The 26,122-nt window shown below is 37.2% G+C and overlaps 2 protein-coding genes across 2 annotated transcripts; one reads left to right on the top strand and one right to left on the bottom strand.

The window, feature by feature from the left end:
* Nucleotides 1–14,868: 14,868 nt before the first annotated feature.
* LOC109192863 (elongation factor 1-alpha-like) lies at nt 14,869–17,861 on the top strand. Its single transcript, XM_019343575.1, has 3 exons — nt 14,869–15,076; nt 16,103–16,584; nt 16,686–17,861. The coding sequence occupies exons 2-3, from the start codon at nt 16,123–16,125 to the stop codon at nt 17,565–17,567; spliced, it is 1,344 nt and encodes a 447-aa protein (XP_019199120.1). The 5' UTR covers nt 14,869–15,076; nt 16,103–16,122; the 3' UTR covers nt 17,568–17,861.
* Nucleotides 17,862–18,067: 206 nt separating this feature from the next.
* Nucleotides 18,068–21,317, bottom strand: LOC109192865 (protein disulfide-isomerase 5-1). Its single transcript, XM_019343577.1, has 4 exons — nt 21,071–21,317; nt 20,331–20,389; nt 19,742–19,917; nt 18,068–18,345 (listed from the first exon to the last, which is right to left on the bottom strand). Exons 1-4 carry the CDS (start codon nt 21,176–21,178, stop codon nt 18,248–18,250), a joined length of 441 nt encoding a protein of 146 aa, XP_019199122.1. The 5' UTR covers nt 21,179–21,317; the 3' UTR covers nt 18,068–18,247.
* Between the last annotated feature and the right edge of the window lie 4,805 nt (nt 21,318–26,122).

Below are 26,122 nucleotides of genomic sequence, written 5' to 3'. Positions count from 1 at the left end.
CTATAGGGCTTTAAGTTCCCCACACACACACACATATATATACATAGGATCGCATTCAGGTGCGAACTGTCCGCCCAGGAGAGAATTGCGAAACGTCCAGCGTGCGCCACACGTCTAGATTTAGGTGCACCTATAGTTATAACTAGGTGCACCTATAGTTATAAGTAGGTGCACCTAGGTGACGAGAGCACCAGATCAATGAATGTTAACAAGGCAAAATTACATGCACTTGTAGGTGAAAGTAAGTGCACTTGTAAGTGATTTTACCTGCACTTTTTACTTGCATAGGTGCACCCACTACTTGCAAACACATTTACATGCACCAAAGGACACGTGACGCGCGTGGGATGGTTCACAGTTCTCTCGTGGGCGGCCGTTCGCATGAGATCGCAACCCTCTCTCTCTCTCTCTCTCTCTATATATATATATATATATATATATATATATATATATATATATACTGCCTTGAGTGGGCATCTGTTTACAGAATTAGCTGCTGCTAAGTTTTTTATTAAGATTGACCTCAAGACTGGATATCATCAGATAAGAATGAAGAAATGAGAGGAATTTAAGGCACACTAATAACTTAATTAGTTCAATGTGATGTTATTTGGATTAACTAATGAAATGCCCCTACAAGCATCCAATTAAGCTCTAATGAATGATGTCTTTAAGCCTATTTGAGGAAGCTCATTCTAGTATTCTTTGATAACATATTGGTATACAATAACCATTCTAAGGAGTATGTAGCATATTGAGCATGTGGTACTTAAACTACAATTACCTTATTTCAATAATGAATTTGTGGCGGAAGCTTATGCCCCTCACAAGAGAGAATATGTGGGTAACTCTAGTCAAGTTGGTCATGCTATTGACTTGCAGGGACGGAGGTAGCTTATGGGGAAGGGGGCCCTGGCCCCCCCCCCCTCACCCCACCCCACCCCACCCCACCTCACCCCTACTTTCACCTTAATTTCTTATATAAATATATATGTATATATTGATATAGTAGGGATAAAATACACTTTTGGTCCCCCTCTATTTTTTTTAAAAAATAATCATTTATATTAAATGAACTCAAAATATATATTAAAGTTCAAATTTATTAAATAAAAAGGAATAAATCAAATAACTAAAGTGACCGTACTATTTTTCTTTATTATCTTATTTTTTTATCAAGATTTTAATAATGAATGGCATCAAGTATACATTTTAATTTTAAAAAATCTCCAAATTTTTCTTTCAAAAAAATCTCCAAATTTGAGATATATGCTTTGATTTTATTAGTTATATATGTTGATGTTGATTAATTAATTAGTGATTTACTGTGCGTTTTAATTATTTATTTACATTTTTAAGATGTACATTTGCTAATTTAAATGATTAGTTTTGAAATTGACAAAAATTAATATTGATTATTTAATTCGTCTTCGTTTTTGTCTTTATCTCTCAAATTTTTAAATATTCAGTTAACGAGTAAAATGAATATAAGTTAATTATGAAAAAATTTGGTGAAAAAAATAATTGACAAAACTTTTTATTTGATGTTAAGTGACAATCTATATTTAAATAAATGTTGTTGTTATTGTTATTAACTTATTATTATATTTTGTGTTATGTGAAAAATTTCTAAAGTAATGATCGACACCTGTGTCGATCGTACTCATATAATTATGTTTTTATACTTTATTACACATAGTATAATTAGAAATCATTATCAATAATAATCACAATAATTTATGGTATATATAAAAATATGGTGCGATTAATTATAATGTCGACTAACATTGTAAATTTTATCTACTACATCGGCCCCCCCAACTCAAGTTTTCTGGCTCCGTCCTGTTGACTTGGTAATTATAAGGTTACAAGTTTGATTCCCGACGACAATTGGCCTTTTAGCTTCCTTGGTTTGAGCCGAGTAGCTATGGGCAACATAAGTTGATTTACTTCATTGTGGTCTTTCACCGATTAGAGTCACAACGCGGGATTTACCTAATGCACGACTCTCATGTAGTGAGTGCAGATTTCCCTTATCACTCACTCAAGATAGACTTTGGGCAATGTTGATGCAAGGATAAGTTGTTCCTTAGAAGGAGCTTTTCAAAAGATTAAGGGTTAAGTTATCCATGCATATCACCCTTAGAGCATCCTCAATAGTTTGGATTTTTTCAAGTTATTAGGAGAGATAAAAAGGGAAAAGAAAAAAGAGAATAAGGCTCTCAGAGGAAAATTAAAAAAAAAAAATAAAGAGGTCTTCACGGCCTGACGCGCTGCAGAAAGTTTTTTTTTTTTTTTTTTTTTTTTTTTTAAGTTCGTGAGCCTCACCAAAAACTTACTTTGAAGGGAAAACTTAATTTTCTCTTTCTTGTCTTCTCTTTCTTCCACATAAGCATGGTCTCCACAAAAAACTCTTGCAAAAGTAATAATGTAGATGAGAAAATTTCAATTTTGGTCATATCACTATAGGGACTTTGTTAATTTCAACACTTGACTTTCAAAAGTGTCAATTTAGTACATTGATTATGCAATTTTTGTCAATTTTGATCACTCCGGTCAAATTGCCGGCCAAATTTCGCCGAAAAATTTTAACAGTTAAAATAATGAGGATATTTTAGTCATTTCACATCTCTTTCGTTCTTCTCTGACGAATTCATCTTTTTCGGCGAATCCGAGGATGAGGTGCGCTACGATGCTTTCTACATTATCCAAAAAGAGAAGTATTTATTCAACATTATCCAAAAAGAGAAGTATTTATTCAACATTATCCAAAAAGAGAAGTATTTATTCAACATCAATTTTAGCATAATGTTGATATAGATAAGTTTTAGAATAAATAGGTACCAACATCAGTTTTAGCATTTCGCTTTCTTCTCCGAGCAAGCCTTTTTTTGGCCGGAATAGATTTCAACCGGAATTTTGGCAGGAATTGCGGTGTACGAGCACAAAGAGAAGTGCAGTTCGAAGAAGGTCCACCGATATCTCAAGCTCCCCTTACACAAACGGTCAAATATTTTCAACCGGAATTTTGGCCATCTGAACACTAATAAATCGCCGGCGACGGCTTGGACGAATGAGTTTAAGTATGCTTTGGAAGGTGTGCTGCTGCGGCGGATTCGCCGGAAAAAATGAATTCACCAAAGAAGAAAGAAGAGATGTGAAATAACTAAAATACCCTCATTATTTTAACTGTTAAAATTTTTCAGTGAAATTCGGCAATTTGATCGGAGTGACCAAAATTGATAAAAATTGCATAGTCAATGTACTAAATTAATACTTTTAAAAGTCTGATACTAAAATTAACAAAATCCCTATTGTCATATGACCCAAATTGTAATTTTCTCTAATGAAGTTGCTCGACTAATGGTTAAACTGTCAGTGTAAACAAAAGAGGTGCCTTTAAACTTATTTGAAGTGTATTACTTTTCAGAAACCAAGGCGATGGGTTAAGTGGTTGTCTTTGGCGGAGTATTGACACAACATTAACTTCCATTGCTCCCTGAAAGCTATTTGATGTAAACACATCAGAGAATTGAATGAAGTATTTTGCTATAGGTTGGGGATTGGGCATTTGGGCCTATCTAAAGTTTGCATCCTTATATTTAATAGTCAAGTACCAATGACGGTTAACTTATAAATTTTATAAAATATATAGTTTATTTATTTATAACTTTATATTCTGCGTAGTTTATATAAAAAATATACTTTTATGTTATATAATTATATAAAATAATTAACTTGACCATTATTTACTCTCAATTTGTTATAGATTGCTTGACTTCTGATTTGTATTTTAATACGAGTTAATTCCAGCAATGGTCCTCCGACTATTGTGATTTTCCAAAATTGGTCATTGTCTTTTAATTTGGACAGAATAGACCCTTGACTATCAAATTTGTTCCAGCATTAGTCCTTCCGTCAACTTTCAGTTAGTTTGGTGTTAGTGTAGGGACTAAAATGGTCATTTCATTAGCTTCTTTCTTCTTCCTCATTTCCTTAACTCCACTACCGGCGAATGTGCAGAAAATTAAAGAAGAATGACTGTGAGTATCAAAATGGTAAAAAAAAAAAAAAAAAAAAACGGGGCACTGTACTCTCAATGATGGTACTGGTTTATGCCTCATCTCTTCGCCTTTCATCCACCAAAGCCGCCCACCACTGCGTTTCACATTCATCACCTCTGCTCAAATATCTTCTCTTTCGCCGGAAACAATATGGAGACTGCTATTTCACTCTCCATCTTCACCCACTTCCTTTTCTCCTATCTCCTTCCATTGTCTCCGATCACGTCCCTCTATTTCTCTACCTTCCAACCTCCCCGCCACCGTTACCGTTCTCCACCCAGTTTCGCCTCTTTCCGCGTCAAAACTTCCTATACTCGAACATAAACCGCTCATTTCCGCCCTTCCCAAGCCAATTTCGAAAGGCCCATTATCACTTGTCACGTGTTTCTCATCCTCTGGGGATAACATCTCCACCGCCACTGAGCTGAAGCGGGAGCAACAAGGTGCAAAGATGATTCCTTTTATTATTTCTGTTTTTGTTGGGCTGCTGATCTGGTTCTTAGTTCATTGTCGGTCGAGGGATGGGAAGACCGTCGGGATAGAGCACTGCAAGCAGTGCAACTCGTTCAAGACTCGGGCTTTGACGGTGAAGGAGGGGTTGGAGAAAGGCGTTGCCGGCGTAAACGTGGTGGTCAACTCGGAAAAGCCCCGGCGAGGATGCTTCTAGATCCGCGGAGAGAATGGAGAGAAGTTCATCAGCCTTCTGGATATGAAGAGGCCATTTGCACTCATATTGAAGGCTCTCGACATGGATAAGGTTATCTCCGACATCATTGAGAAAATCAATTGATTAAACCAACCCCCCCCCCTAACTCTCTCTCTCTCTCTCTCTCTCTCTCTCTCTCTCTCTCTCTCTCTGCTTCTGGAGATTTGGGGTTTCTCTATTATCAGTTTGGGACTTTTTCAGTTTTTATTTTTTGGAAATCTTTTGCAGTCGAATTCCTAATTTCAGGGTGTTCTTGGCAAGTTTTGGAGAGTGAAGTAGTCTCCATATTGTTTCTGGCGAGAGAGGAGATATTTGAGCAGAGGTGCTGAGTGTGAAAACGGCGGAGCGGTGAGCTTTGGTACGGTGGATGAAAGGCGGAGAGAGGATGCGTAAAGCAGGACAATCATTGAGAGTGTAGTATTTTGTCGCCATGTTGCATTGCTTTGTTTTCCATTTTGACACTCACAGTCTTCTTCTTTAATTTTCTGCACATTCACCTGTAGGCTGTAATGGGCGCTAATGAAAAGAGGAAGAAGAAAACAAGCTAATGAAATGACCATTTTAGCCCTTGAACTAACGCCTAACTAACGGAAGGTTGACGGAAGGACTAATGCTGGAACAGATTTGATAGTCAAGGGTCTATTCTGTCCAAATTAAAAGACAAGGACCAATTTTGGAAAATCACAATAGTCGGAGGACCATTGCTGGAATTAACTCTTTTAATACTACCTAGTTCACTTTGTTATTGCATGATATATAACATAGCTCCAAATCCCATATGGAACGACATATTTCACCCTTACTCATCACTATACATGTGTCACGTACCATCATGCATACATTTTAAGCTTAATTTGATCAGTTTTTATATTCATTATTGCACACAATCGCCCACTTGCACAAATATATTCAAGTATAATATCCAAATTAAGATTCGTTGTTCTTGAATAATAGAGGTCATTGCATGAGACAATAAAAATGATATATATTTTTAGCACCAACTCTATAATTTTAGTAGTGTTAGTGATGTTTGTGTTTGGAATTAGGACATGTAAGCTTTAATTTACATTTTTTGTACTTAATTTGTTACGCTTTGAGCATGTATATGTTATAACTTATAACCTAAAAGGGTTAACGACTTTCATATAAAAAATGACCAATAATATAATTTTGTTAAAAGTTTTTTTTTTTTTTTTTTTTTTTTTTTTTGGTAGAGAAAACGAGGCTAGGCCCCGGGTTAGACAATTCTACGAGTGAAGGTGCCTCCCAATTAAGTCGCGAGTGAGGAGCATATCGAGACCCTCCGGAATGTCATTGAAACATCTAGTGCCCCAATCCTTGCTTTGGGCTAAGTTGGCCAAAAAATCAGCGCATTGATTTCCCTCTCTGAAAATATGATTGAATGTGATTTCCTCAAAATTCTTCACCATATTGATGCAATCCACCAGGAGGGTGCAGTCGGTGTCTTCAATCTCCTTGTTCCCCTGCAACAAGTTTACCACCGACTTGGAGTCCATTTCCACGATAATCTTTCTGAACCACTTCTCAAGACAGAGCCGTTAACCCTCCCTTAGGCCCCACAGTTCTGCCTCGAAGCTCGTTGTGATCCCAATTTTGACCGTGAAGCCCCAAACCATGTTCCCCTCGCCGTCACGAGCCAACCCGCCCGCTGAAGCCATCTTAGGTTTTTTTTTAGGGCTCCATCCATATTAAGTTTAATCCAACCAGGAGGCGGAGGTGACCACTGAACCCAAAAGGTTTCGCAGCAATCACATTCCCGTGCTCCCTCACCGCAGCCGCTTCCTTCGCCTGAACAACTGTCCATCTCTCTGATTCCAAATGAAACCATTGTTTGTTGTTGAAGACCACGTTATTTCTGTATTTCTTCCATCTAGCCCACAAGGTGAAGCAGAAGATGAGAGGCCACTGCGCATTAGGCTGGTTGATGCAGTTGGTCTTGAACCAGTCTTCCAGAGTCCAGTGGGTCGGGAAAGAGGTTAAAAGTTTAGAATAATTCGAGTTAATTCCTTTTTTTTTTTTTTGTCCTAGACTTATTAGCCATTGGGCAGTTTTAATCCTCCATAAAAAATTGCCAATTTGTAACTACATTTATTGGTCGCTGGACACTTTTAGTCCTCTGTCACTTGTGTCGGCTGTTGACCATGAAAATGAAGGGCATTTAGGTTATTTTATGTCTTCTTATTCTAATAGTCAGTTATCTTCGCTGGAAGGTAGAACAAATCTAAGGATTATTGAAAATGCTCTCGGCGAAAACGGTTTCGGATGGCAATCGGAAAACTAATACGACAGCGGTTCGAACGGCGGAGGACCAAGATCTTCTCGAGAGAAGCACAAAAAAATCCAAAACCTCTGGGGATTCGGCCAGCATCCATGTGGAGGAGGTGGCTATGGAAGGAGTGGAAGTTCAAGCAGAGACTACTGGACAACAACACGCTCCAAAGGTGGCGCAATCTTACAGAGACTCAGTGATGGGTAATAATCAACCTGCTGGCAAAGAGGAAGACTGGGTGTCCGACGAAGAAGATGATGATCTGGATGAAGACCCGGAGTGCCCAGTGATCAAGGTCACAAAGGAGGATAAGATCCGCATTCGCAAGCCATGGCGGCAAACACTTATAGTGAAAGTGTTTGGAAGGAAGGTAGGGTACACATACCTTTCAAAACGACTCAATACTCTGTGGAGACCTAAAGGAAGAATGGAAGTAATAGCATTGAATGATGAATACTACCTCGTTCGCTTTAGCTCAATTGATGATTACGAATTTGCTAAATACGGCGGTCCTTGGTCAGTAATGGATCATTACTTGATAGTTCAGGATTGGAGGCCAAATTTCAATCCTAAAACTGACAAAACGGAGAGGGTTCTTGTTTGGGTTAGTTTCCCAGATCTTCCAGTTGAGTACTACGACACGCCGTTTATGGAGAAGATCGGAAGTCAGATTGGGGTGGCCAAATATGTTGATCAGGCGACAAGCATAGCATCCAGAGGAAAATTTGCGAGAATGTGTGTGGAGGTGGATATTACTAAGCCACTTAGATCTAAATTCACCCTCTGCCGGAGAACATGGCCAGTGGAATATGAAGGTATCCATCTCATTTGCTTTAAGTGTGGAATGTATGGGCATTCGGCTGATAAATGCAGCACTGGAGCTATGGCGGATGATGGCGAGGGAGATAGGCAGCATGGCGGTGCAACGTCGGAGTCCGGCGAACGAGTGAACAAGGAAACTGAGCCTTCATTGGTCATTAGACCGGAAATCACGGAGAGGTATGGAGCATGGATGCTGGCACCCAAAAGGCAATACAGACAAAATCTTGGTCAGAAAGGAAAGAACTCCATGAATGGAAACAAGGAAGCTCAAGGGAATCAAGGCTCCAACGGCTATAACAATGCTACGAAAGGAAAGAAGAATGAAATTACTAAAGGTAAAGAGACCATTGACCAATTTGTGGGTTCTGAGTCAAGATTTGAGGTGCTTAGAGTGGAGGAACAGGAGGAGATCTTGGAGCATATGGAGGGGTCCACTGTAATTGGTGGAACAGCAGAGAAAAATGGCCATGCAGACCCTAGTTCGAGCAAAAGAAAGGAGAGAGGGAGAAGACCCAATGTACAGGTTAATGAGAAACAAATTAATAATGGAACCAATATTAAGAAGGCTACTGTTAATACAAATGATAAGGCTCAAACGGGGAAGAATCTGACTACAATCGAACCAAGCCGCAAGTCCAAAAGTAACCAGGCAGCAGCGGAAACCTCTCATACCGTGGCTCGTGGGAACCTTAAGGACAGAACGACGGTTAGTATGTTAATTAATAATGACGAAGAACTTCCCCTTGCACATGGAATGGCGAGTGGGGAAGGTTCCGAACACTATGGTGATCCCCCTGATCCTCTTGAGAATCAAATGGAGGAGGAACCTTGGCATGACTGTCCGGATAGAGATCCTAGTGGTGGTGCCCTGAATGGGGTTTCTGCCTGAGTTTTCTTTCTCTTGTTTTTTTGTGTTGCTCGCCTTTGTCTTGGTTCCCATGATCATTATAACGTGGAATTGCCAAGGGGCGGCCTCTAAGAGGTTCTTGAGAGCCGCCATGTCTATCAAAAGGCAGCATAAACCTGATTGTTTTTGTCTGTTTGAGACTAAGTGTTCAGGTGTTGGGGCGGATGAAACCTGCATCAAGCTTGGATTTGATCAGTGGTTAAGAATTGAAGCTGTGGGTATGAGCGGGGGTATCTGGATACTCTGGAATAATGGTTTCCAGGTTCAAGTTACCAGAACAAATCCACAGTTTGTTTGTATGGATATTAAAGATGGGAACAGAAGACATTGGACTATTGCTTTTGTGTATGGGAGTCCCACTCATGCCCTTAGGCGCAACCTTTGGAAGGATTTGAGAAGGAGCCAGAATCCTACTAATCTCCCTTGGATGGCCATAGGTGATTTTAATTCTGTAGCCAATAGTGAGGAAGTTAACCGCCCCGAAACTTTTAATGACCGTCGATGTAAAGATTTTATTGAATGGATGAATAAAGAAGGTCTAATTGATATAGGCTATAGGGGTTCCCGGTTTACTTGGAGAAGAGGGCTTAATGCTGATAATTTTAAGGCAGCACGGCTTGATCGAGGTGTTTGTTCAGAAGATTGGATTGACTTGTTCCCAAACGCAAGTGTCACGCACTTAAATAACCTTACTTCTGATCATAACCCTCTCAAGTTGAATTTTTCAGAGCACAGGCGCTCAAATACTGCAATAAGATTCCAATTCCGTGCGGTTTGGGCCAAACATAAGCAGTTTGACAACATTATGCACCAAGCATGGAATTCAATGCATGATGGTGACTTTGATGAAAAGTTGATGGTAACTAAAGAAACTCTTACTTACTGGAGCAAAGAAGCAATAGGAGATCTTGAAAAAAGAAGGCGTCACCTTACTGCAAGGCTAAATGGAATACAGAGAGCTAAGAATTATGGGCGTAATGGCGGTTTGATTAAATTAGAAGCCAAGCTTAATAAAGAGTTGGAAGATGTTCTGTACATGGAGGAACTAAATTGGCACCAACGATCTCGGGCTGATTGGATTGCTTCTGGAGACCGTAACACCAAATATTACCACGCCATAACAAAAGTTAGAAAGGCAAATACTTTTGTTGCAGGGCTTAAAACTATGGAGGGGAACTGGATTGAGGACGATCGAAAGATGGTGGAGATGGTGCAAGATCATTTCCAAAAATTTTTTACGGACGAACCAATCTCAGCTGACCTAAGGTATGTGAATTATAATCATGTTAAACTTTCTGATGAAGACCTAAAATATTTTTGCAGGGAGGTCACAAAAGATGAGGTTAGGAAAGCTCTCTTTGAAATGGCTCCGTACAAAGCCCCCGGCCCGGACGGGTTTCAAGCCGGCTTCTACCAGAAGGCATGGAATGTTGTTGGTCAAGATCTCACAGATAAGGTGGTGGAATTCTTTTCAACGGCAAAAATGCCAGAGAATTGGAATGATACCCTAATTGCCTTGATCCCTAAGGTGAAGCATCCGGAGGTCGTTACTCAATTTAGGCCAATAAGCCTGTGTAACGTCAAGTATAAAGTTATGACTAAGGTCATCACTAACAGGCTTAAGGTTTTCATGAATAACATTGTTGGTGAAGAGCAGAGTAGCTTCGTACCAAATCGACAAATTATTGATAATATAGCGGTGTACCAGGAGCTCCTTCACACGATGCGAACCAAAAGAGGGGGAGTCAAAACGATGGTTATGAAAATCGATTTGGAGAAAGCATACGATAGAATTTCCTGGAAATTCCTTCGTGAAACGCTTAAGGAATTGGGTTTGAACGACCACTGGTTGAATATCATCATGGAATGTGTGTGTACGCCGCGTCTTGGAGTTCTTTGGAAAGGTGACCAACTTAACTGGATTATACCTAAGAGAGGACTTCGGCAGGGGGATCCAATATCCCCATATTTGTTTGTCTTGTGCATTGAAAGACTGAGTCGAATGATAAAAAATGAAGTGATCAACAAGAGGTGGAAGGGAGTGAAGTTATCCAGGTATGGCCCTGAACTGTCCCATTTACTTTTTGCTGATGACATGGTTCTTATTGCAGAAGCCTCTGTCGAGCAAATGAAGGTTCTAAAAAATTGTCTACATAATTTTGAAATTATGTCCGGACAAAAGGTGAGCCCCAAAAAATCCCAAATCCATTTTTCCAAGAATGTTGAGACTTGGCTTGCCCAAAAAATAACAGAAGAAGCTGGCTTTGCTAACACGGAGAACCTTGGGCGGTACTTAGGTGTGCCGTCGATTCATGGAAGGGTTACCCTTAATCTTTTTACTTCTCTCATTGAAAAAGTGGATGAAAGAATAGAGGGATGGAAGGGACGCCACTTGACATTAGCAGGGCGTGTGGTTCTGGCTCAAAGCATTCTTTCTGCTATGCCTTATTACATGATGCAGTCAATCATTCTACCGAAAGGAATTTGTGACAATATTGAACAAAAGATCAGGAAGTTCGTTTGGGGTAATGGGATGCACCTAGTAAGCTGGGAGAAGGTTACACGACCAAAAAGTCAAGGGGGTCTAGGGCTTCGAAGACTTCATGAAATGAACCTTGCGTTTTTAACGAAGATGGGTTGGAGACTAGTTACGGAGAGCAGACAGCTTTGGGTGAAAGTCATCATGGAAAAGTACATGCATGGTAAGGACGCCACCCAGGGATTTACGTGGAAACAAGGAGGCTCAAACCTGTGGAAGGGGATTTGCACTGCGAACAACATCCTTCATGAAGGCATTAGAATTATTGACTTCACTCAAGATTTCACAGCAAACCTTCTAGTGGACACCATTCCACTAGAAGACAGATTATACTGGAAGGAGGAGAGCAGCGGGAGATGTTCGGTGGCATCAGCATATGACCTGGCAACCAATAACCCACATCTGGAAACTAACAAGGTGTGGAACATGATCTGGAAATTAAAAATTCCAAAAAAGATAAGTGCTTTCATCTGGACAACCAAACATGGAAGGTTGATGACAAACTCGGAGAGGAAGCGTAGAGGTTTCACCTACGATGCAAGTTGCCCTTGCTGCAATGCTGCGGAGGAGAATATGATTCACTGCCTGCGTGACTGCATTAAAGCCAAGGAATTATGGGAAGTTTTCTTACCTAATGAGTTTAGCAATAAATTCTTTAATTTGGACTTTGATTCTTGGATCAACCTTAATATGACAGGAAAGACGAATAAGTACAAGGTTGGCAAGTGGAACGAACATTTCGCTGTTATAACTTGGTGGCTATGGCGATGGAGATGCAACGCAGTGTTTAAAGATGAAAACTGGGAGAGAGGTGCGAAAGTTATGTGGATCAGACAACAAATCAAAGACGTTCAGAATGCGTTTGAGAGACAACTACTCCCTGGACTTGTGGATAACGAGGAACGTGAGTGGTGCAGACGTCTGGAAGGATGGACTCTTTTCCAAACTGATGCATCCTTTATCTCAGGAGACCTGCTGACAGGATGTGGAGGAGCTCTACGTACGCATACTGGAGACTGGCTAGGTGGTTTCAGCTGCACCACCAGAACGACAAACTCGACAGAGGGTGAGCTCTGGGCTGTTTACATAGGGCTCAAGTGGGCCTGGAATTCAGGGAACAAGAAAATTCAAGTGCTTTGCGACTCGAAGAATGTTGTTGAGTGGCTACAAGGAGGAAACAAACCCAAGGGCGAATGTGGTATCATTGTAGAGCTGTGCAAGCAATGGTTGGCGAGAGAGTGGAGAATTGAGATAAATTATTCCCCACGAGAGCTTAATAGTGTGGCGGATCAGCTGGCCAAGATTGCTCCTCAAAGATCCTGCGACTGGATTGAATTTAATTCCCCTCCCAGTAGCATTGATGCTCTTTTGAGCAATGATCGTGTCTTGCTGTTTACTGAGAGAAGCAGCTAGCTAGCGGGGTATACCCCCTCCCCCTCTCCCTAAAAAAAAAAAATAGTCAGTTATCTTCTTTTGTTGACCGAGGATAGTCAGCTAGCTACATCTATCGTCTCTATTTCTTCAAACACCTTGCGAGCGTGATCCAGGTCCCCGCATTTCGCATATGCATCGAGCAAAGTTCAGCATGATATTAGAGCTGAACCCCAACCAGACAACGCCGACATGGATTTGGGTCGTCTGTAATCGTGCAAGGACACAGGCGCAGGCCTTGAACGTAAAGGAGCAGGGGTAAGGGGACGCGTTGAAGTTACCAGGTAAGGGGATGCGCCAGAAGATGAAGACATCTTATTGGAAGCTGCCGCCAGAAAAGATATTTCTTTACTATTGAGTTTTGGGGGTAAAATTGCGAAACAGAAGCAAAATGAAGAGCTCAAATATCCAGACTACATCAATTAGCCATCGACAGCTGAAACCACCATTGCCACCATCATCTACATACTCCAATTTCTTCGTGAGATTTGCCTATTTTGCACAAAGTTATGCATTGAAGCAAACCTTATTTTTCACAAAGATTTGCCACTAGGCATCCTTGCCGCAACCGCCATAGCTGCCACCGCCGGAGAAGACCTCCACTTCTGCTACTACCACCGCCTCCATAGCCACAACCGCCATAGCTGCCATCTTTGAACGCCTTGGAACTCTAGATGTGAAACCAGACCGAAAAGGTGAATGTTGAGTTCCTTGAAAACAGAGGTTTCCGAGACAAAAACATTCCTCTTCTTCATCCAGAATATGAGAATGCCGCATTTTGGAAAAGTGGTCTAGCAACATACTCTCTCTCCACCTGAACATTCCAAGCGTTCTTCCATCTCTCTGGTTCGGCGTACATCAGAGCACTAGATGTGGGGCATATACTGCTTAGATTCACATCGGAGAATGATTGCGAGCAGGTCTTGGTAAAAGAAATCACCTGTTGAAGCCTATATCTGATTAAGGTTTAGATTGAAATTGCGAATGGAGAAGGAGGGACGAGGGGTATTTAGCAGGGGATTGAATACGAACATGCGAGATTTGGGCTTCTATTCTAGGTGCTGCAAATTGTTGAAGCCTTATGTTCGAAGAGCTGCAAATTTGGAGGCTTGTCGAAGGCAGATGAATGCGAGAAAATGTAAGGGATGGGGCGACGGTGGTGTAGACGATAGATGTAATCAGTGGAGCAGGGGAGGCTAGGAGGGGGCTTGAAGAAAAAAATAAGGTTTGAGAAAAAGAACACGTGAAATGACAAAAACATCATTCATTTTAACGGTGAACAAACGAGAAAGTTGACAGAGGACTAAAAGTGTCCAACAACCAATAAGCGTGGCTACAAATTGATAATTTTTTTTATGGAGAACTAAAAGTGTTCAACGCCTAATAAATCTAGGACAAAAAAAAAAAAAATAACTCCAATAATTCAATAACCAAAACTATTTTTTCTTTTCAATTTTTAAAAGGGAAAATTGTAAAAAATGCCCCTATATAATATGCCATTTATCAATGTCACCCCTGAATTATGAGTAGTGTAAATATTGCCCCTCAATTATCAAAATGGTGCACATATAGCCCCTCCCGTAACGGACCTGTGGTTCCCCACCGCTGTCCATCGCTGGTACTTCGAATCAAGAGAGGGAAAAAACAACTAAATTACATATTTACTCCGACTTAACGGTGTCATACACTAACGGGGAACCACATGTCTGTTACGGGAGGGGCTATATGTGCACCGTTTTGATAATTGAGGAGCAACATTTACACCACTCATAATTCAGGGGTGACATTGATAATTGGCATATTATAGAGGGGCGTTTTTTACAATTTTCTCTTTTTAAAATAATTGTATAAGATAAAGGAAAAATGGGTTCACCGTTCATGTTGAAAACGTGGGAAAAAGAGAAAATTACTATAGGCCAAAGAGTTTAAATTGATCAATTAGTGAAATTATAAGGGTTAAATTGAAATTATACCCAAAAGGAAAGGATTAAAAGGAAAAGAAAACATGAAAGAGGAGACCCGCATGATAATTAGTGATAATTATAAGGATGTGATAGCAATTTTAGAGGAATTAATACAAACGAACTGGGAAAGCGGGATACTGTCCAAGCGGCTGACCAAAAAGGCATCGCACCTGTGGATCGTCGATCATTCAATCCAACGGTCCATGAAAAACCCTAATCTCATCTCACCCCCTGAACTTGATTTATAAGCCCCGCATTGCCTCTCTTCATTCTCTCCCTCTTACGGACTCTATATCTTTTCTTGTGCTCTCCAGTCTAGAGTCCTCTCACTCTCTCTTTGCATCTTGATATCGGTATGTGTTTCTGTTATTTGATTTTCACACTTAGCCGTGCTGTTTATAGGTTTTAATTCCATATCGATATGTTTTGATAACTAGATTTATGCTTAATTACTTGAATTAATGTTAATGATGTTGATTTTCTCGCTGTTTTTTAGGTGAAATTCGTGTAATTGCATATCGATATGTTTTTATAACTAGATTTATGCTTAATTACTTGAATTAATGTTAATGATGTTGCTTTTCTCGCTGTTTGTTTGAGGTGAAATTCGTGTAATTGCATATCGATATGTTTTGTTAACTAGATTTGTGATTAGTTATTTAAATTAATGTTAATGACGTTGCTTTTCTCGCTGTTTTTTTAGGTGAAATTCGTAGTTACTGGACTAGATTATACTTTAGCTGATTTGCATGTTACTTTTGTTACTTATCGATAGATCTGCTTAGATTTGGGTTATTTGATGAATTTGCTCTATTGATATCTTCTCTTTGAGGTTCATTTAATTAGCTCTATTGATATCTTCTCTTTGAGGTTCATTTAATTAGCTCTATTGATATCTTCTCTTTGAGGTGATAAGTGTAAAAGATTGTATGGAATCATGTGGTTACCATTTGAAATCTATGTATAATGGTGTTAATGGATTTGTGGCCAGCTTTTAATCGTGTTTAAATTGTTTGTTATAGATATTGATTACTGAATCTAATTTCATCATTAAATTTGAAGCTTTTATTGTTTGATTCCTTAGAGATTTTTGAATATTCATTAATTGAATTTGTTCACTGCGTATAACCTTTCTTTGTGTGTAGCCAAATCTGTTTAGTTGAGCCTTGTTCAGTTATCAATTAACTTTTCTTCATAAATTATTAACTGCTGCAACCTATTCTAGATGCATTATTACTAAAAGTGTTGATTTTATGTGTATTTGACCTTTGAATTTTTTTATAACAGTCACTTAAGTTTTTGTTTTACTTATAATGTTGTATTTCATGTGCATCACCCATTAACATGTTTTTTAAAAATGTTTTTTTTAACCATGGTAGGTTTTGCTAAATAGAACAGAATGGGTAAGGAGAAGGTTCACATTAACATTGTGGTCATTGGCCACGTTGACTCTGGTAAGTCGACCACTACTGGTCACTTGATCTACAAGCTTGGAGGAATTGACAAGCGTGTTATTGAGAGGTTTGAGAAAGAAGCTGCTGAGATGAACAAGAGGTCATTCAAGTATGCTTGGGTGCTTGACAAGCTCAAAGCTGAGAGGGAACGTGGTATCACCATCGATATTGCCTTGTGGAAATTTGAGACCACCAAGTACTACTGCACTGTCATTGATGCCCCTGGACATCGTGACTTTATCAAAAACATGATTACTGGTACCTCACAGGCAGACTGTGCTGTCCTCATCATTGACTCCACCACTGGTGGTTTTGAGGCTGGTATTTCCAAGGATGGACAGACCCGTGAGCATGCTTTGCTTGCTTTCACCCTTGGTGTGAGGCAAATGATTTGCTGCTGTAACAAGGTTAGCTTTAGTTTATCTATGAGTTGGTAACATATGAAATGTATCTACTATCCATTTTATTAAATGATGATATCTAACCTTGTTTACTTTGGTTTCTGCAGATGGATGCCACTACCCCCAAATACTCAAAGGCCAGGTACGATGAAATTGTGAAGGAAGTCTCATCCTACATGAAGAAGGTGGGATACAACCCTGATAAGATTCCATTTGTTCCCATCTCTGGTTTTGAGGGAGACAACATGATTGAGAGGTCAACCAACCTTGACTGGTACAAGGGTCCAACCCTCCTTGAGGCTCTTGATCTGATCCATGAGCCCAAGAGGCCATCTGACAAGCCCCTCCGACTTCCACTTCAGGATGTGTACAAGATCGGTGGTATTGGTACTGTCCCTGTGGGTCGTGTGGAGACTGGTGTCCTGAAGCCGGGTATGGTTGTTACATTTGGACCTTCTGGTCTTACCACTGAAGTTAAGTCTGTTGAAATGCACCACGAAGCCCTTCAGGAGGCACTTCCCGGTGACAATGTTGGGTTCAATGTGAAGAACGTTGCTGTGAAGGATCTTAAGCGTGGTTATGTTGCCTCAAACTCTAAGGATGACCCAGCCAAAGGAGCTGCGAGCTTCACCTCTCAGGTCATCATCATGAACCACCCCGGGCAGATCGGTAATGGATATGCTCCTGTGCTGGACTGCCACACCTCCCACATTGCAGTCAAGTTTGCTGAACTTTTGACCAAGATTGATAGACGGTCTGGTAAGGAGCTGGAGAAGGAGCCCAAGTTCCTGAAGAATGGTGATGCCGGTATGGTGAAGATGCTTCCCACCAAGCCCATGGTTGTTGAAACCTTCTCTGAGTACCCACCACTTGGTCGTTTTGCTGTGAGGGACATGAGACAAACAGTTGCAGTTGGTGTTATCAAGAATGTTGACAAGAAGGATCCAACTGGTGCCAAGGTCACCAAGGCTGCCCAGAAGAAGAAATGAGGATTGTTTGCTTGAAGGGATTTATTTGCTTTTGTTATTTAAAATTTTGTCAGACTTTTATGTTAGTTTTGTATTAGGCTCCAGATGTTCCTCCCATTGTGCCTTTCTTGCCCATTTTGTGGGTTAGTGATGGATTTTAGTGAGTTGGTGTGAATCTCTCCCTACAATGGGCTGTCCATTTGTAGTTTATTTTTAGGCGTGCAATAGTTTTTCAATTTTGTATGAGTTTAAAGTTTGAACTGCTAACTGATTGTGCTTGCTTTTCACATCTTTAAAAATTTCTAGCTTTAATTTGTAACTCTTCCTATGGTTGTGCCTCACAGTCAAATCTTAGCCTCGTGTTTTTCTGTGATCTTCACTGATTCGCTGAATAATACATTATAAAAATTAACCACAACTAATTGTGACTGCAACATCAGAGTAAATTACAAGGTCCAAAAGTATTCATGTCAGATCTCACGGTTCACATTGGTATAGATGGGAATATGGAATTAGAATGCAAAAAATACCGCAGAGAACTAACTGAATTTGATTTAATAAAACGTGATATCTAATCTATTTTAACAAGAAAATCTGTAACCAGAAAAAGAAGCAAAACAAAACTAAAGGCATTATCCAATCAATCTAAAGTGCCATGCTTGGCCTAGAAAATTCTCATCCCCTGTTCTCGTATCCATCAATTATAATTCTTCTTTATCCTCGCCGCTTTCTGCTTTCCTTTCTGCCTTTTCTGCTTCTTCTAATGCAAACAGTTTGAGTGACTCCACATCCCTTTGACCTATTACAACACAACGTGAAGAAGTAGGGCATATATGTAATGTCAGATTTTCTTCTACTCATAAATCCATCAGCACAAGCAAACATAGCAGATAATGTCCAAAATATCATCAAATTCCACAAATACAACAATTCTCAATCATTGGTTTGATCTGAACAACACACTTCTACAATTACCACAATAAGTTTTCATTTATCTTAAGCCTTGACAATTATTCCCTACCCTACAATTTTTGGTCTACCAACCCCTACATGATCAGTAATTAATTAGTTACATAATGACTTATCTTTAGTATTTGGACTCCGGTATTAGCTAACCATGAATTTACTTGAGGTTTTAAGACTTGCATATTTTTGACACAGCTCAGAGCATAACATTCCAATTTCCAAATCCATACCAGTGTAGAAGGCTTTTTTTTTTCATAACATTCGACATTGTATATGCAACTTTTAGGGGGCAAATGTCTCCACTTTTTTAAAGGATGAAGCACAGGTACATTTCCATTGTTTTTTAATTTAAACGTTATCTGGCCAAAATTTTCCAGGAGACAAGGGAGGGGGAGGAAAGTTAGAAATCACATGCATCTTAATTCTTACATATATGTTTTCATTAGATTCTGAAGCAGTAACTAACAGATGGTCAAAGGGTACAGATGGATGAAGGAAGGTAATGTTGAATGGAAGAGGAATGACAAGTGGGTAATTTCTAAAACTAGGGTTTAGGCTGTCATGACGGGTAAAGAATAGGGACCACAGTGAAAATACTCCCACAGAGAAAGCATGAAAATTACCAGTTTTAGCAACATGGCAATGCATACAATTTGCAGTTCTTAATGGTTATAATGGATGCAGAACTCTAGCAAAACATAATTAACTATCTCTGTTAAATCCACAATCTCTGTTGGGCTGGGGTGGTGGTATCAACCCCCGCCCCCGCCCCCGCCCCGCCCCAACCCAAATAGGGTGCCATGAGTTTGGGCTTGGAATTCAGGGTTTTCAGGCTCTACCCAAATAATGCACACCATAAATGACAGAAACAAAAGTAAAAGGTTCTCAACCTCTTGCTGATTACATGGATTTAAGCAGGAGGGAAAAGGCTATAAGAACTAGAATGACATTTCTCTACAATAATTTGCAAAGAACCTGTCCCCTTACTCTATAACACTACGGCAGTAAATATGTGGTCAATGCAAATGACTAATGTCCCATCTCATATAACCCCTCTTAAACAAATAACCATTCTTACTCAAATTGGCACCATACTAACTGAGAAAATAATAAATAAGTCAATTTCTCAGTAAGAACCAACTATAACAATGAAAGAAAGCCTTACAAGCACCCTCAATAGTCAATATAGAAATCTTGATGCAATTAAATGAAAGAAAGCAATTTCTTACCTTGATATTTGGCAACCTCTTCTCCATTGTAAAAGAGCTTGAATGTTGGATAAGAATGGATATCAACCTTTTGACATACAGGTTTATTTGTGCCACAATCAACCTCTCCAATCTCTATCTCATCCTCTCCTTCTGTTGCCTTTCCTACATCTTCCCATAATGTTCCCAAGTTTTTACTGGAAAAGTTAAAAAAAAAAAAAAAAAAAAAAAAAAAAATCAGGTTAAGGCTTACACTAAACCTTCTTTGATGCAGATATATAAGGATGTCTAGGAAAAAAAACTAAAGAGTATTACAATATCATGTGGTCAGGTCTTAAATTACTTATCCTAAAAGAAATCTGCATCCTCCCTTCACATTTGCACTACCCCACAAAAGGTAAGGGGAAAAACTCTATAGTCCAAAGAACCTATTTTAATAAGATTTAATCAGACAACCTAAGGTATCCACTCCATCACATAATGTCCTAAACATTACATTCCTGCTAGCTAATTATTTCAAGAGAATAATGATAACACAGAAGTCACATATCTAATCAGGATAATCTTAAGCACAGATATGAAACAAAGAGATGGAGACTGAAATTCTTACCAGTGCTTGCACCAAGGAACACAAAATTTCACGAACCAAGCAGTATGCTTCTCATTTATCTAAATGATGACACCATTTAAAACATATCAATTAGGGATCAAGAACAACGTAAGTAGAATTAATAAACAATTAAATAATGGCAGTGAGGATACTAACACCACGTACCATGCATCATTCTAAAGAAATGAACAAAAAAAACACTCATAAAAAATAGTTTAAAGCAAATAACTTATATAACACTGCATCCCCATCATTTTAATCATTCAGTTCTACACCTTAAATCTACTCTAAACCAATTCTTAGTACCATGTTGTGTAGCACACAATTGGTGAGTTCATATTCCTTTTTCTCCCCAAGTTGGGAAATCCTACTAGTCTACTACATAGTGATTCCGGAACTGGCTTGGGATGGAGGAATTAGCCATCTAGTATTTTCCCTTTTTCAGCATGATGTAAATCTATATTAAACCATTCCATTTGCTCACTCAAAAAAAGAACTAACAGTTCAACAATCAATAATGGAGAATGTGACACTAATGATTAAATTCTAATTTAAAATCAAAAGAACTAAATATCAAATTTCTCAAAGGAAACTGGCTAAAGCCAAATATGAAAAGCATCTGGAATTAAACCATAAACCCTATCTATTCCTGAAGTAAAACGTTCGATCTTTGACAAATAACAGTACCATCAGCAACTGTATGAACCAAAAAATCAAAATCATAGCTTCTTTATTGTTACCTTATCATTGAAGGTTTCAGCTGTGAGCGTAATGACCTCAGCTTTGGTAATATGCATACAGCTGTAGAGAAGAATTGAAGAAATCAAAAGAATGTAAAAAGATCTCATCACTGCTCTCTTCTATTGGTTCTCAGAATTTCTTCGTTATAGTCTAAGCCGATTGGTGTTGCAGTATTACACGAATTGATGAAGATGGAAGAGGGTGTTTGCGAAGAAAATCAGATCCCCCCAAAACCTCTGAATCCACTGTTAATTACTTTGGACACCCCGTTATTATGTATCAGTGTCAAAAATACCCTCAGCCTCAAAGACACTGCCGGATGGGTTTAGAAACCTGAAAAATGATTTCTGAAAATTGTTTTCGGCTTTCTAATGTTTGGATGTGCTTGGAAAATCAAGTCAATAGAATTCATTTTTCGTTGAATTTTTTTAATAATATTATTAATATTTTTATATTCTAAATTCTAAATAAAACAATTAAAATGTTTAATTATACTATTTTACTTATTTTTCAAATGAACAAAACACATCAAGACAGTTTTTCATAATGCAACCAAACATTGAAAATGAAGCTATTTTCTAAAAAAATAAGTCATTTTTTAGAAGTCATTTCCCAGGTTTCCAAACACACTTATAAATGAAAAGGTTTTAGGGAAAATGACTTATTTTCTAAAAAATCATTTTCTTGATTTTCAAACACATCTACATTTTGGTCTGTTTGCATTTTTGAAATTTTCTAAAAACAATGAATGATTGATTGTGTTAATAATCTAATCTAAAAACATAATATGTGCCAATACAAGTTATGTCCTTGATTTTTGTCCCTTTTTTATATACTAATAAATATATACATTTTGCTTTAATTGTTGTACATTTTATTTGTATTGGACAAAATCACTCTTACACCGTTATAACACCGTTAGTATTTAATATATCCACCAATCTTACTATACATCTACATCTATCATATCTTTTCCTATTTTTAATTATCATTTTATTAAAATTATCATATAACAACTAATTTAATTATAAATTATATTTTAATTAAATATTTATATGAATGTTAAATTATATATATATATATATATATATATATATATATATATATATATATATATATATATATATATATTGTTTTGATCACTACATTATTCAAATATATGATAATTCAAAAAGTAGCATCACTTTAAGGAATTGGCGAAATATAATTTTAAAGTAACTAATTTTTTAAATTTAGTTACTTAACAATATTTTAATATTGGGCATAGGTTTTCGTGCATCGCGCGTACAAAATGCTAGTAAGCAAATAAAAGTCAATAAAAATAATATAACTAAAGGTGTTAATATCACAATAGTAAATAATTAAAGCTCCGTTTGGAAAGCATGAAAATGACTTCTGGAAAATATTTTCTGAAAAATTAGTCATTTTCCAGAAAATATTTTCCTTTCTGGTGTTTGGCTACACAATGGAAAACTGTCTTTATGTGTTTAGTTCATTTTCCAGAAAATGAGTAAGAAAATAAAAAGAATTGAATACTTCAAAATTTTAATTGTTTGATACTTTTGATAAAATTGTTTTCTAAATAGCACTTTTTATATATATACTAGTTTTTTACGCGCATTGCGCGATTGGGATAATGCCTAATGTTTTTTTAAAAATAAATACTTTAAGGTATATCAAGACAAGATTATATTGGAATTGTTCATGCATAGATAATTGAATGTTGAATTTGTGTATTTAAATAGGCAATTCTAAGTTTACACATGCAAGATAATATAGTCAAGATTGATTATAATTGTCGATCAAATACGTGACATAAAGGAGAGCAAATAAAAATTAGGACATAAAATATTAAATATATACTAATATTGAAGAGCTAACTGCTGATTGCCAAACATGGACACTTCAAATATTAAATATATATATATATATATATATATATATATATATATATATATATATATATATATATATATATATATATATATAATAACATTTTAAAAATGTAACTTTTTAATTTTTAAATACAAAAAATTTAATATTATTCATATATTTTTTTTTTAAACTTTGAATTAAAAAAAATATCGCGAATCGGCTCGCGGGGCTCGCCGCCCCATGGCTTTGGTGGCATGAACCCTAGCCTGCAGGTTTGGTGGGCCAACTCGCAAAAAATTAGGCCCGAAAATTTTGCATGTGCATCCCTTGGAAAATGACTTCCAAAAAAAAAAAAAAAAAGGAAAAGTCATTTTTCCCCAAAATATACATATTTTCCTTTGACTAGTGCATCATTTTCCATTGACCACATTTCCCACCCTCTTGCTTTTTTTTTTTTTTGAAATTTTTCCCACCCTCTTGCTAAACACTGAAAACTTTGAAAACATTTTTCGGAACTCCTTTTTCGGGTTTTCAAACGCACCCCAAAAGTGAAATTTGCTCTTACATTTGGGTGTGTTTGGAAATCCGGAAAATGATTTATAGAAATCATTTTCCGGGTTTTTGGTGTTTGGCTAAGCAAGGAAAATAGGAGTCAAAGGAAAATAACTCAAAGTTAATGGAAAATCACCCCACTTTTCCGGAAAATGACTTCCCCTTTTTTTGGGGAAGTCATTTTCCATCTTCATTCAAATGTAGCACTTGCCATCTCCATGCATCCATCAACGCAAGAACAAGCTCCAACAACAAATCCATCACCAGAAAAACTCCACCGGAAACTTCCTCATCACTGGTTCCCGCATCGGAACCAAAGGCTCTGGTTTTCGATGCGAAACCCAGAGAGGTTTCCGATGACTGGTTTCTGCAGTACTGGTTTCCGATGTGGAAACCAGAGAGGTTTCTGCATCAGAAACCTGTGATGGTTTCTGGCTCGCAGCTGGAAACCAAATTCACTGGTTTCCGACTGCAGACAGAAACCAGTGATGAACTGAGATTTTTTTTTTTTTTTTTTGTGAAATAAATTCCTCTGATTTGTGTAGAAATGGAAGTGGTTGTTTTGGGTTCATGTGCTTATTTGTTTTGATTGAATTACTCTATTTTTCTGAATTGCAAGTCAAAAAAAAAAAAAAAAAAAAAACAACAACAACAACTACAGAGCATAACATTTTAGGAAGAAAAAGTGGTAGAAGAACACATCATGGTATAAAATTTTAAAAATGAACTTATCAAATAATATAAAAAGTAAAAAGTAATTGAAGAAATAAAAATAATTGAAGTATACAATTTTGATCATTTTTCTATTTATTTTCTGGAAACTAAACCAAATATACAAAGACAGTTTTCCGTTGTGCAGCCAAACACCGGAAAGGAAAATGTTTTATGAAAAATGACTCATTTTCCAGAAAACATTTTCCTAGTTTCAAACGGACGTTGAACTTTATAAAATAAAATATGACTAAAGTTTAACATAAATATTAGAATACAAATATGACTCATATATGTTTTTGAAAAAAAGTGTAAAATTGGCCCCCTAAGTTAAATGGATAGTGTAATTGGATCCAAAGTGAAAAAAAAAAAAAAAAACTTTATTCAAGTCCTTTAAATCGGTAAAATTGTTCAATTAAGTTCAATTTAACTTGTTTATCATGTTAAATCGATATGGTGTTGACATGTGTCCTTTTTATTTTTTAAAACAAATATTTGTTATTTATTAAAAATTAAAAATAGTATTTATTATAATAAATTAATTAATTAAAAAAAGAACAACCGCCAGCTGTCCGGTGCGTACAACCAGTGGCTGTTTTTTTTAAAACATTTTTAAATTAATTAATTTATTTATAATAAATAATATTTTTAATTTTTAATAAATAAAAAAGAATTGTTTTAAAAATAAAATAAAAATGACTCGTGTCAACACCACATCAATTTAACGTGATAAACAAGTTAAATTGGACTTAATTGAACAATTTTATCAGTTTAGGGGACTTAAATTAAGCTTCTTTCACTTAGGGAACCCGATTGCACCATCGACTTGACTTAGATGGTTAATTTGACACTTTTTCTTATATTTTTTAATGAGTAACTTAATAAATAGACATGTCATATATATGATTTATCTATTTCATTTTATTGAGGATAGTATAGACATATGCTATGGTTGGCAAACATAGCTGAAAAAAGTAGCTGAAAGCTGAAAAAGTATAAGCTACAAACGGAAGAGTTGTTAAACTAGTTTATTATGCTTAAATGTGTTTCGTAAAATTAGTTTTTTGATAAACTGATAAATGTAAAAAGATTAAAAAATACATCTCCATAAAATGTAAATAGTTGTAATTTTAAATAGGTTTGTTTACATATTAAAATTTAACATTTTGAAATGAAACTATTAGCATAATCATGATCTAGCATCCCATAATGAAGTAGCAATATTGTTACGAATCTCCTTCATCTCAATAGAGGTCTCACTTAAATTTTCGTTGATTGACATATTACTAAACTTTTATAAGGAATCAAATTATATGCTTTTTATTTGAGTTAAAGTAATATGAATATGATACCTTGTGGGGGTTTGGGAAAGTTCATTGATAGGGTATTAATTGCAATAAAAAAATACACGTGTATCGTGTGCTGATCATTCCCATCCAACAAATATAAAAGTAAAACGCATTTCAAAGTCATACGCTGTCATAACAGTGAAAGTAGGAATTCCTTTTCTCCCTCCTTATATATCGCACTTGATCAACCTCAAGGATGCACTGCACGCTACTATATGAGTACCATCAATACGACAATACATCTAATACAGTCCTTTAAAAAAAAGTAGTTAAAAAGAATGGTCACATTTTACCTTGAAATATGTGAGAAGAGAAAAATACCAAAAATGATTTAATTGGGAGGGGTAAATGATGTCATTGATTAAAAATAATAAGGATAAAGAACGTTACATAAGATATCGTTTCAAAATAAGCTATTATTTTAAGCTACTAGCGTTTCAAAACATTTTTCATAAAAAATAAAATATCACGGGGGAGGGGGAGGGGGCAAGGAAAATGTTTTCCAACAATCCAAACAAAGGAAAATACAGTTTTCTTCAAATTTAAAGAAAATATTTTCATTGA

This window comes from Ipomoea nil, unplaced genomic scaffold (genome assembly GCF_001879475.1).
Source record: "Ipomoea nil cultivar Tokyo-kokei standard unplaced genomic scaffold, Asagao_1.1 scaffold1834, whole genome shotgun sequence".
Taxonomy (NCBI): domain Eukaryota; kingdom Viridiplantae; phylum Streptophyta; class Magnoliopsida; order Solanales; family Convolvulaceae; genus Ipomoea; species Ipomoea nil.
Note: the sequence above shows the minus strand (reverse complement) of the source record. Positions and strands in the feature narration are given on the sequence as shown.

Coding starts and splice junctions, on each gene's coding strand:
- LOC109192865 (XM_019343577.1), bottom strand. CDS start 21,178: ATGAGATCTTTTTACATTCTTTTGATTTCTTCAATTCTTCTCTACAGC. Junction 20,390..21,070: donor CTGAAACCTTCAATGATAAG/GTAACAATAAAG, acceptor GTCATCATTTAG/ATAAATGAGAAGCATACTGC. Junction 19,918..20,330: donor GTTCCTTGGTGCAAGCACTG/GTAAGAATTTCA, acceptor TAACTTTTCCAG/TAAAAACTTGGGAACATTAT.
- LOC109192863 (XM_019343575.1), top strand. CDS start 16,123: ATGGGTAAGGAGAAGGTTCACATTAACATTGTGGTCATTGGCCACGTT. Junction 16,585..16,685: donor TGATTTGCTGCTGTAACAAG/GTTAGCTTTAGT, acceptor TGGTTTCTGCAG/ATGGATGCCACTACCCCCAA.